The 12,190-nt window shown below is 35.9% G+C and overlaps 1 protein-coding gene across 2 annotated transcripts in view; it reads right to left on the bottom strand.

The window, feature by feature from the left end:
- The window catches only part of LOC148849631 (secondary thiamine-phosphate synthase enzyme), a 30,792-nt gene extending 20,266 nt beyond the window's left edge, over positions 1–10,526 (bottom strand). Inside the window, exon 1 of one of the 2 annotated variants that reach the window (XM_088950507.1) lies at positions 10,083–10,526. In XM_088950507.1, the coding sequence (XP_088806633.1) occupies positions 10,083–10,358 (276 nt within the window). In that variant the 5' untranslated portion in view covers positions 10,359–10,526. The remainder of the gene's footprint in view (positions 1–10,082) is intronic. The other variant, XM_088950506.1, reaches the window with a different exon arrangement.
- Between the last annotated feature and the right edge of the window lie 1,664 nt (positions 10,527–12,190).

The raw sequence follows: 12,190 nt of genomic DNA, 5'->3' as shown, positions 1-12,190 counted from the left end.
ACTACAACTAAATGGAAATTTGTTTTGAAGCATTGTAAAAATTATTGGAAACATTGAAAACATCAGGAAATATCTAGAATTTTTATATAACATTTAAAAATTTATAAAAAGGGCATTAATGTGTAACTTTATTTAATTACCATAAACTAGATATATGATGAGGAACCTAAGGCAAGTAAGTTTAAGTATTCATTATTATCTCCTAATCAAGAAAAAGTGCAACTGATTTATTATTTACTTTTTTCTATTTATACCAATTAAATGGCAGAAAACTACACATAACAGCTAGGCTCCAAGGCAATATCTAAAAGTAGATAATGTATATTGCAACATCATTTGTGTGTGGTTGTAGCCCTTGTTTTAAATGGTCACCTTATTTGTCACTATTTAAATTTTAAAAATGGTACACCCAACCATGTTTGTTAAATGTTATGGGATTGGCTATGAGACCTGATGTATTATCCATCTTAAGGTAAAGGATTTTCAAACATAGCATTCAGAACAAATAGCTATCTGCAGCATAACTCCTTAAAACTGGTCAGCTTGGGTCACTGATAATTTGTATTAGATTTTTTTCTTAAGTTGGGAGCTGATATAATAAACCAATAGCCATATTAACCAAGTAAACACCATGGATAAGAATCAATATATCATATTATTCAATAAGGATACCAATCGATATCCCATATTACTAGAATTCGTGACCAATGAAGATGGTTCTTTAGCCAATAGACTGTCAACATAATGTATTTCTTCATGATAGAAGCAAGTCATCTAGAGAATAAGCCTAATTTTGAGCCGATTGTGAAACCTTTTTCCTTATGAAATTATGCAATCTCATACAGTAATTCAAAAGGCACCGGTTAATTAAACATATTGCTTTTTCACAGCTTTCTTTTTCAGCTTCCAAAGATTAAATATAATGTTAATCACAATTTTTTAAAACACAGAGATGTGATGCAAGGCGTTCCACTACCTGGAGGCATGAGGCATAGTTCAAAATGTAAGAGGTGTAAGCCTCCCAAACACAAGGAGGCATAAGCCTCTCCTTAAGAGGAGGGGGAGGACAAAGAAGAGGAAATCTCATTTTTCTTTGTTTTTAATAAAATCTTTCCTTCCCTTCCCTTTTCTTTCTTTTCTCTTTTTTTTATTTTGTTTTCCCTTCCCTTTCTTTTCTTTTTTCTTTCTTTTTTTCCTTTTTTCTGTCTTTTGTATGATGTGTGTGTGAGGCACATGAGGCGTGTGCATGAAAAAGGTGTATGAAGCATACCTCTCAAAGGTATCAATGCCTCTGGCATACACGCCTCAGGGCATTTTGGGGGTGCCTATGCCTTCCAGCCCTTTAAAACACTGGTTAATCATTAACAATTTTGTTCTATTTTAGGTTAGGATAAATGAGAGTGTCCATGCATTTAAGGTCTAGAGGTTGCTTGTGTGTCGTCGACTTGTGTACCAATCTATCTATCTATCTATCTACAGTCAATACTCATTAGTAGCATATCCTTGATTTCTTAATCATACTATAGTCAAATCAATACCATTAACAACAACTTTTCAGATGACCCTCTTAGTTTGGATGTGAGATTATGGTCCCCTCATCCAAAAGGTTACTTCACTTGTGCTTCCGTTTTTAAGTCCCTTTGCTCTTCCCTGGGACAGTTGGGTTTTCCGACCAAGGAAATATGGTCTAGACCTGTTCCACCTAAAATTATTATTTTCTGCTAGGAGGTGTTTTATAGAAAGATTAATACCTTGGACTGCTTGCAGAAGAAAAGGCTTTTCATATGTTTGTCCCCTAACTGGTGTGTACTTCGTAGGGCTAGTGGTGAGGATTGCTCCCACTTACTTGTATCTTGTTCCTTTTTCTAGTGTTATTTGGAGTTGGATTTTTCTTTGTTTGGGTGCAAGTGGAATCTGTCCACAGACTTAAGTCAGTTGTTCTATCCTTCTTTTTTTGTGTGGCCCACAAAAAAAGGAAAAATGATGTGGAGATGTATTAGAGCAGCCGTCTTGTGGACAATCTGGGAAAAAAGGAATGCAAGGGTATTCAAGGAAAAGGAAAGAAGCATTCAGGCTGTTGAGGATTGTATCTTGACTAGGGCCATTCATTGGTTAAGAACTATGGACTTCTTTCATACATTTTCCTTTGATGATATTTGGAGAAACTGGATAGCGGTAGCTAATAGCCATACGAGAAAGGACAGGGAATCTGCAGTGTGGATGCCTCCACCTGAAGGATGGGCAAAGCTGAACTTTGATGGAAGCCAAGGAAACCTAGGCTCATCGGGGATAGGAGGGGTGCTGAGAGATAAGGAGAGCAACATCTTAGCCATGTTTTCAGGCCCCATGGGAATAGGAGACTCCAATAGAGCTGAGATTTTAGCAGTTGTACAAGGTATTCAGATTGCAGAACAATTAGGAGGTCAGCATTTGGTAGTTGAAGAAGACTCCAAAATTGTTGTGGGATGGCTGACAGGTCCAGCTTCAGCTATGTGGCGACACAGAGACTTATTGAGAAAAGTCAACTAGCTCACAAGAAACATGACTATTACCTCCCTTTTTTTTTTGATAAATGACTGTTACCTCTCTTTGGGTGGGAAGATCAGCAAATACCTCAGCGGATGGGTTAGCTAAGCAATGGCTTCAAGGGAACATTTATTTTGGGCAGCTCTGTAATTTTATTTCTGTTTATTCCTGTTTTTAACTTGATGTAATACTCTGTTAGAAGAGGTAACAGCTTGTGCCTCTTCATGGGTTTCCTGTATTGCCTTAATTTTCTGGATTAATAAATTATCTTCATTCATTAAAAAAAAAAACATCTTTTCAGATCAAGCACCAACAGATGACTATACCATCCTCCAAATTAATATATGTTTTAGAAGGTCAAGAAAGGATCAATGCAATCTCTTTCATGGTCTCTCATGTTCCAAGAAAGTCCAAGAGCCCAGTGCTTCAGCTATGATTGAGCTGTGTTGATTGAGTCTCTTGGATGAAGCTACTAAAACCAGCTTCATTGGAAAGTTGATTTATTAGCTTTATTAAAGCATATTTTGGCTTTCCATGTTTTCACCAAAGATAGCTTATAGATTTTCCATTTAGGGTCCGCCTTGCAACACCAGAAGCCACTGCATGAAAACCCTTTCAAATGGGCACCTATTCCAGAGAATAAGAGAATGAGTTGCTTGACACATCACTAATAAAATAAAGAGAGAGAATTGGGCAATAATCATGAAGACATGAACCTCTTCTGGGTTAACAGAGAATAAAGCCTAGGAAATCTTTATCAATGAGGATTGCCTCCCAACCAAAGGCCTTTGCATGACCTAACCCTTTTCCAACTTGTTCTTTGTTTTTTAGTATAGGTTTTCCAAAGCAGCATAGCCTTTCTCCAATGAAACAACTTTAGTCCTCAAAAAATATTTTATAAAAAAACTAGCAGAAAAAGAGAGTAAAATTTTCTTTTCTTCAATCAATTATTTACTACCTTATTAAAGATCTATGGGAAAGAGAGAATATAAGAGACAAACAAGAAAATGAAGAAGATGAAGGCCATACATCTTCTTCAAAGAAGAAGTATTCCTTGGTAAGGTAAACACTTGTGATATGCTGCAGAAAAGAAGACCATACATGTGCCTTTCTCCTCATGTGTGTTCACTGTGTAAGGAAAGTGGTGAGACCCTTTCTCATTTAATGATATCCTGTTCTTTTGTGCACCGAATTTGGGATTTCTTTTGTACTCTTTTTGGCTGCAGGTGGGCTCCCCCTCAAGATGTGACAAGACTTTTCAACCATGATTTCTTGAGACAGAGAAAGAAAAGAGGGATGGTAATGTGGAAAGCAACAAAGGCAGCAACTTGTTGGGTAATATGGAAAGAGAGAAACAACACAATTTTCTTGGATAAAAGTAGAACAGTAGAGGAAGTGATTGATAATATCAAGGTGAAAGTAGCCCATTGGGTAAAACTCTTGGAATGCTTTCAAGTCTTATTAGCCACAGATATTCTAAGAACATGGTCCGAAGTAGCACAATCTTCGAGAGTAAGAGATAAAGTAAGGCCGGAGTGGAAACCACCTGAAGGCAATAAAGTAAAGCTGAACTTTGATGGATGCTCATATGGAAATCCAGGCATCTCAGGAATAGGAGGAATATTAAGAAACCCTGACAGGAGGATATTGGGTATGTTCTCAGGGCCGATTGGCAATGGAAACTCGCTGAAGGCTGAACTATTGGCATTACTACAAGGGTTAAAGTAGTAATTTCACGGGCAACAAATAGCAGCCACACCCCATGGGCGTTTAAACATGTGATTAGGGAAGTGGCGAAGATTGCCAAGGAGGTCGAGGCTGAATTTAAATGGGTCCGAAGAAGTGCAAATGGGCTAGCTGATGGATTAGCAAAACAAAGGGCATTGAGACAACAATTATTTTGGGCTACACTATAATGAGGGATGAATAGAGTGAGGAAAAGGGATCAACAGTCCCATCATCAAATTGTATAAAATGATTACAATCTGAATTTTAATAAAACACATATTTACTGATAAAAAAAAAAAGAAAATGAAGAAGATGAAGGAAATACATGTGATATGCAGCAGAGGAGGTGACGGGCATGCAAAGGAGGCCTTCCTCTTGCCTCTCTCCTCATATGTGCTTCTTATGTAGGGGTAGTGGAGAGACCCTCTCCCATTTATTAATCTCTTATTCCTTTGTATTATTTTTTTGTTTTTTGATAATTGAAAATGATTTCATTAAACAATAGGAATAAGATTTTACAAGAATCCCTTGGATAGGCATGAGATGCAGCCTCCCCTAACCGTTACAAAAGATCAGAAAAAAATTACATTGCTGCCCAGAATAAATGGTCCCTAGTAACCTCCTGCTTAGCAAGATGATCAGCCAAAGCATTTGCCTCCCTACCCACCCACTGATATCTACACACTATGTGCCTTGTTGAACATTTAGCTTCTTTTTATGAGATCCCTATAACTCCAAACAACCGAATCTGGATTTGACAACCAGCTCACAATCACCTTAGAATCCCCTTCAACCAATAGGTTCCCCACTCCTACTTGATTAGCAATCTGAATTCCTTGTACTGCAGTCAATATCTCAGCTCTTGTAGAGTCCCCTATCCCTATCGGGCCTGAGAATAAGGATATGATGTTGCCATTTTCATTCCTCAATACTCCTTCAATGCCAGATAGTCTTGGGTTACCCTGGCTGCTTCCGTCAAAATTTAATTTAAAAAAACCTTCTAGGGGAGTTACCCAAACTATAATGGCTCTGGTTTTCCTAACCGGAGTGTGTGCAACTGTGGCCCAATTTCTCCAGATGTCATCAAATGAAAAAGAGTTGAAAGAAGCCAAGGATTTCAACCAATGGATAGTCATGGTTAAGATACATTCCTTCACTTATAATGGCTCTGGTTTTCCTAACCGGAGTGTGTGCAACTGTGGCCCAATTTCTCCAGATGTCATCAAATGAAAAAGAGTTGAAAGAAGCCAAGGATTTCAACCAATGGATAGTCATGGTTAAGATACATTCCTTCACTTCTGTGAAGGACCTCTCTTTATCTTGGAAAATTCTAGCATATCTTTCTTCCCAGATTGTCCATAAGGTGGATGCTTTGAAACATCTCCACATACTCCTCCTTTTTGTTAGGCAAACAAAGGTAGTTGGTGCGAATAATGATTTTACCTCTATTGGGTGATTCCACCTACATCTAAACAAAACAAACATCCATTCCCAAAGAGCTACAACAAAGGAGCAAGAAACCAGTAAGTGGTAACAGTCCTCACTATGAAAATTGCACAATACACACTAGTTTGGGGACAAACAAATAAAAGGCTTTTTCTTTTGTAAGTTCTCCAAAGTATTGATCTTACCAAGGTACACTTCCCAGCAAAAACAACAATTATGGGTGGCATAGGCTTTGTCCAAACTTCTTTCACTGGGAAAGGCTCAAAAGAGGTGATCAAACAAAAGGATTTGAAGAACGATGCACAAGTGAAAGACCCTTTTGGGATAGGAGTCCACACCCTTTTATCAAGAGAGGAGGAGTCCAAACAAACACTCTCTAGAATGGATAGAAGTTGAGTATCACAAGCAAGCTCCTCCTCCCTTAAGCCCTTACGAAAACCAAAGTCCCAATTCAAGGATAAAGGTAAAACCAGAGGGGGAAAATGACAGGGATAACCTCCTTTTTATAAAGGGAAAGGGCATACAGAGAAGGAAATAGGTCTTTTAGAGGTTGATTTCCCACCCAAGTGTCTTCCCAGAAAAGAACCAAATTTTCAGAACAAGTAGCATACCTTACGAATTGAAGGAACTTGGGGAGGATGCCATGTATTGCCTTCCACGGTGTTGTTTTGATAGCCCGATGAGATATCCCAACATCCCAACCAGAGACAGAATAGCCATGAATACTAAGCACAACCCTGTGCCACAAACTTTCTCTTTCCAGAGGCCATCTCCATTGCCACTTTCCCAATAAAGCTTCATTTTTTAAGACCAAATTCCCTAATCCCAGACCCCCTGCCTCTTTACTCCTGTCTCCCGATTAACTAAGTGATCCTTTTTCTCCTCCCCTAGTTCCCAAAGAAAATCTCTCATCATTTTTTCTAATTTCCTAGCCTCCCTATGGGGGATCCTAAACACAAAGAGATAATAGACTAGTAAATTGGCAACTTTCTTTCAAATTTCTCCACCACTGGGTACCAAAATTTGCTTTCTCTAGGATTCCCACCCAAGGGTAAACCCAAATAAGTCAAGGGCCAAGAGGAAATAGAACAGTTTGAATAGTTAGCAATAGACTCAACTTCATTGTCATCCAGATTGACCCCTACTACAAAACTTTTTTCAAAGTTGATCTTTAGACTGGAAACTCTCTCAAAGTATAAAATTATATCCTTAAGATTTCCCACTCTTCTTGGCTCGCTTCCCTCACAAAAAATAATAATATCATCTGCAAACTGGAGATGAGTTACGGAGACGTTATTCCTTCCAATCTTACAACCACCTATTACCCCCTCCCTATCTGCTTTTGATATTAATCTACTCAATACACCTGCCACCAAAGTAAAAAGAAAAGGAGAAAGAGGATCACCTTGTCTCAACCCTTTGCAGGCTGAAAGAAGTCCTTTACCACTCCATTCACTAGCACAGAGTAATGAACCGAAGTGAGGCAACCAATCATCCATAAACACCATCTCTCCCCAAACCCACAAGTTCTAAGTATCTCCGAGAGGAAACTCCAGTCCACCATATCATATGCCTTCTCAAGGTCTAACTTGCAAACAAAGCCTGAAACCCCTAATTTCCTATATCCTCTACACACTCACTTGCTATTAGGATTTGATCAGTTATCTACCTACCTTGTATGAAGGCTCCTTGAGCTTGACTAATGATAGATGGTAATACCACTTTGATCCTTAAGAATAGCACCTTTGCTAAGATTTTATAGATGCTCATCACCAAACTAATGGACATGTAGTCTTTTGGGTGTTTAGCATCAATCTTTTTCGGAATGAGGGCTAAAAAGTGGCATTTATTCTAGGGTTAATCACATGTCTCTCTTCAAACTCCTTGAAAACCTCAACCAGATCCTCCTTAATTGTTCTCCAATAATCTTGGTAAAAGGCCATGGTGAAACCATCTAGACCTGGTGCCTTTGATCTATCCATAAAGAACATCGCTTGTTTGATTTCTTCTTCTTCAAAGTTCCTTTCCAGCCAACCTGAAATGCTCTCGTCTAGCCTTGGCCACTCTAATCTTTCTAGCCTCTCTCTAATGTTTAGAGGTCCTCTCATCCTTGATTTGAAGTGATCCACAAAAATCCTTTCTATCTCTTCTTGAGAGGAGAAGATTTCTCCATCAATTTCTAATTTGGTCACAAAATTTTGTCTCCGTTTCCCATTGGCCAAAGCATGAAAATATTTGGTATTCCTTTGTATTTTGTATTCAGGAGTTTTTCTATTCTCTCTTTGGCTGCAGGTAAGGACCCTCCCCAAGAGGTGACGGACATTCAATCCAAACTTCTTGAGGCAACAAAAGAAGAGAGGAAGAATAATAATGAAGAGAGATACTAAGGCAGCAATTGCTTGGATGGTGTGGGAGGAAAGGAATAATAGAAATTTTGCTGGAAAGAATAGGACTTTGGAGGAGGTAATAGACAGTATAAAAATCAAAGTTCCCTTGTGGAAAAAGACATTAGACAGCTTTCACCTTTTCTAAGTTACTAACATTCTAAGGACATGGAAGGAGATAGAACAGTCCTCTAGAGAAAAAGGAAAAATAAGAGTAAAGTGAAACCACTAGAGGTTAGCAAAGTAAAACTGAACTTTGATGGAAGCTCTTTGGGAAACTGGGAATGGCAGGAATAGGTCGAGCAATCAAAAACTTGGAGAGTAAGATATTGGCTCTATAGTCTATACTCAGGGTCAGCTAGCATTACAAATTCAGTGAAGGCTGAGTTATTGGCTTTGCTGTAAAGACTCCGGTTGGCAAATCAATTAGGTTTTTGGCAGGTGGAGGTAGAAGGGGATTCAAAAGTAGTTATCTCTTGAGAAAAATGTAACAGATATATTCCATGGACTCTTAAACATATTTTCAGGGAAGTGGAAAGAATAGCAAAGGATATAAATGCTGATTTCAGGTGGATCAAAAGGTGTGCAAATGGGTTAGCAGACACATTATTTTTTGGGGAGTGCAAATGGGCAGCATTTGTACTGGGTTTCTTCGTAATACTGGTTATGTTTTTGGGGGATGACACTCTGATCATCAAATTGTACTAATTCCACATATATTCACTTAATAAATTAATCATTATTGCTGATCAAAAAAAAAGAAGAGAGAGGGGATAAAGAGCTGGCACAGCAAAGTTGCTAAAACTTGTGTAGCAATATAAATAAAATATAGGTCTGGTTGCAGTCCCAAAAATAGAAGATGAATTTGCAAATAGGAGTAAAGAGGGAGAACAAAGGTAGTAATAGAACCGCTTAAGATTTGCCTGTACAAATCAAACAATATCTATCAAAATGGTTCTTTCAAACTGTTGGTTGTTTTGCCCTAAAACTAGGATAAAAACTTCTCTTTTGATCCCGACACTTGTGAGGACAGACTTAGGAGGTTTTACACTGCACCCTGGATACTGATCATCTACAACCTGATACACTTCCAATCATGTGCCAGAGGAGGCAGATTTGGTTTCAAGCCCAGTAACCAGACATGCATCAAAAATGAGTTCATCCTAACCCCTTTTTGTTCTTCGAGAAGAACTGCATTATGTTAGAAGTCAAAAAGGATATGCATGATGGGTTGTATAAATTTGCACATGATATAGACACAATAGATCAATCCTTGACCAAGACAAAAAAAAATAATAATAAATAAAATCAAGAATGGACAGGTAAACAGTTGGATACATAAATAGATGATAGATTGATAGAAGAACACACAACCCCTAGTTCTACGAGCAAGTATGCCATGGAACTTAATTCTCTTATTTATCCAAAAAAAAAAACTTAATTCTCTTGAAATACTATCTCGCCTCAACATTCAGCTGACTCGTGAGTTCTCTGATTTCAGTTAGAGAACCCTCTTTCTATCTTGTTTGTTTGTCTTTGGGCTTCAATTATTCTATTGTTACATAAGTGGATGCATTCACTATTCAAGTAGGTCCAGATCTTTGAAATCCTTTATGTGTGTGTGTGCGCGTGTTAATTGCATATCTTTTAAATCTTCGGTCATACTAGTTAGGAACAGGCAATGAAATTAGGAATTACAAAAAAAAAAAAAAAAAACTGCCCGTTTCATCATCATCACCAACCAATCGCAGAATACAGACATTTCATAAAACTAAATTTAGGAGAAAACTAATAGAACCCGAATAACAACAAGCTAACTTATAATTTCCCCGCATATTCAATAGAATATTAGGAAAAAAAAACAAGGTTTCCTGTTTCGCAGCCTTTCCGCACCAAAGCAGTCAGTGAAATAATGACAACTACAAACCACCATGGACAAAGAAATGGAGAGAGAGAGAGAGAGAGAGAGAGAGAGAGAGAGAGGGAGAGAGATTGAACCTTTGGGGTGATGAGATGACAACCTCGTCTTTGTGGGGGAAGAGTGATCGTCTTCTGAGCCCATTTAGGAGCAGCCATGGGAACAGCACTATGTAGCGGTTGGCCCAACGTTGTCGGAGTGTGCTGAGACTTCACGCTAATTGGGGGCGAGAAGGGTTTTGGTTTTGCCGAGATGAAAATTGAGGTTTGCATTGGGAAGAATCCCGACCAAAGCGAACAAGTATAACAGGAGATGTACGGTGTGAGGAGCAGCAGAAATCCTATTTTAGAATTCATTTTTTAATTATTTGTTTTGGCAAGTTTATAAAGATTGATGGACCGCTAAGGTTCTAACCTCTTGTTTTAAGTGGTGGAGATGCCATTTTGGCTGCCGATTAACTGACACGTCCGACTTGGCATCTTGAATCCTCTATGGGGATGCACGAGTTAAATCGTAGCCCAGGTGGGATTGGTTTGGGTGATTGTGGCTTTAAGTGGTGGGATGTGATGCCGTCCATCCGATGTGTATAGATAAGATACTTTGGATGTGTATCGGGTTGTATCATACCGTATGATAGATACAGAAGTGTATACATGTCTAATTTGATAAAATTGTACATTTATCACTTTTGGATTGTTTTTCATTTTTAATACAATAAGAAATAGAATTATGAAAACTGAAATAAATAATTTAAGATTTAATTTTTTAAAAAATTTAATAAAACTAAAATTATAAAAATAATATATCTCATCTACCTTAGATGATTTATATATTTTATTTTATACATAATTATATGTTAAAAAATAAAACATAGATATTATTTGAAAAAAAAAATTATATAAAAATGCTAAACAAATAAAATTTTCCAACAAAATTAATGGAAAACAGAAAATCATAATTATAAAAAGTGAAACGAATAATTTAATATTTAATATTCCCAAAAGATTTAATAAAAACTGAAAATTAAATATAATTTATTTTATCTACCTTAAATGGTTTATTTGTTTTATTTTACAATTATGTGTAAAAAAACTATATGTTAAAAATGAAAACATATTTACTATTTAAAAAATAGTTGTTATTTAAATAAAATACTAAATTATAAGTATTCCCAAAAATTAAAAAGAATAGTTGTTATTTAAATAAAATACTAAAAATTATAGTATTTAAATAAAATACTAAATCTCGGTATATTTTATTGTAATATTTCTCTTCATATATTGTGTATTAGAATCTCGGTAATGTTCTAGAATCTCGGTATTGGACCATATCGTATATTAGAATATACGCGTCGATATGGACTGATACACGGGTGATTGGCATTTTCAAACTTTCGCACGTCTAATTTGAAAAATCTGCAACTGACAAGGTTTGAAAACCAAGTAACCGTGCGCATGTACGCAGAGTTAAACACGTTCGTATGCCATTAAGACAACCATTAGTTTTTGTTATAAAGTGAGATAAATATTTCTTTATTTAATGCTAATCCTAACAAATAACAAATATTTATGTTTAACAACTCCAAGTAAAGATTAAATAATATTATTTAAATTTAATATTTAATAAACTAATGGAGTAAATAATTTCTCAAATCCGCATTCATATCAAAGAGAGGCTTTTAATCTCAAAAAACTTATACAAATAAAAATATTAATAATAGAATAATAATTTTAGTACTTAAATTTTATAAATTTGAATGAGAAATGTATCTTAAAATTTTTATAAATTATTAATTAATATTTTAATTTGCATTAAATAAAAATGTATTTATTATTTACAAAAATAACAATTTATTTCATAAAATTATAAAAATAATAATATAATAAATTTAGTAATTAAAAATTATGAATTTGTAAATGATATGTATCTTAGAAATTTTAGTATCTTTGAGAGAGTTTAACTTTATATTATATATTTTTATAAATTATTAATTGATATTTTAATTACATTTTATAATAGCATTTTTTTGTTACAAAATTAAAATATTGTTTACCAAACATTTGAGAATTAATTTTTAGTTGATTATTTAGTTAATGTTAAAATGTAAAAATATAAAAATAAAAAGCAATTGATATAATAATTACATATAATAGTTGCATGTGTTTGGTGACATGAACTTTAATTGAAA

The sequence above is a fragment of the Nelumbo lutea genome, chromosome 6 (assembly GCF_056320005.1).
Source record: "Nelumbo lutea isolate HS-2025 chromosome 6, American lotus-T2T, whole genome shotgun sequence".
Taxonomy (NCBI): domain Eukaryota; kingdom Viridiplantae; phylum Streptophyta; class Magnoliopsida; order Proteales; family Nelumbonaceae; genus Nelumbo; species Nelumbo lutea.
Note: the sequence above shows the minus strand (reverse complement) of the source record. Positions and strands in the feature narration are given on the sequence as shown.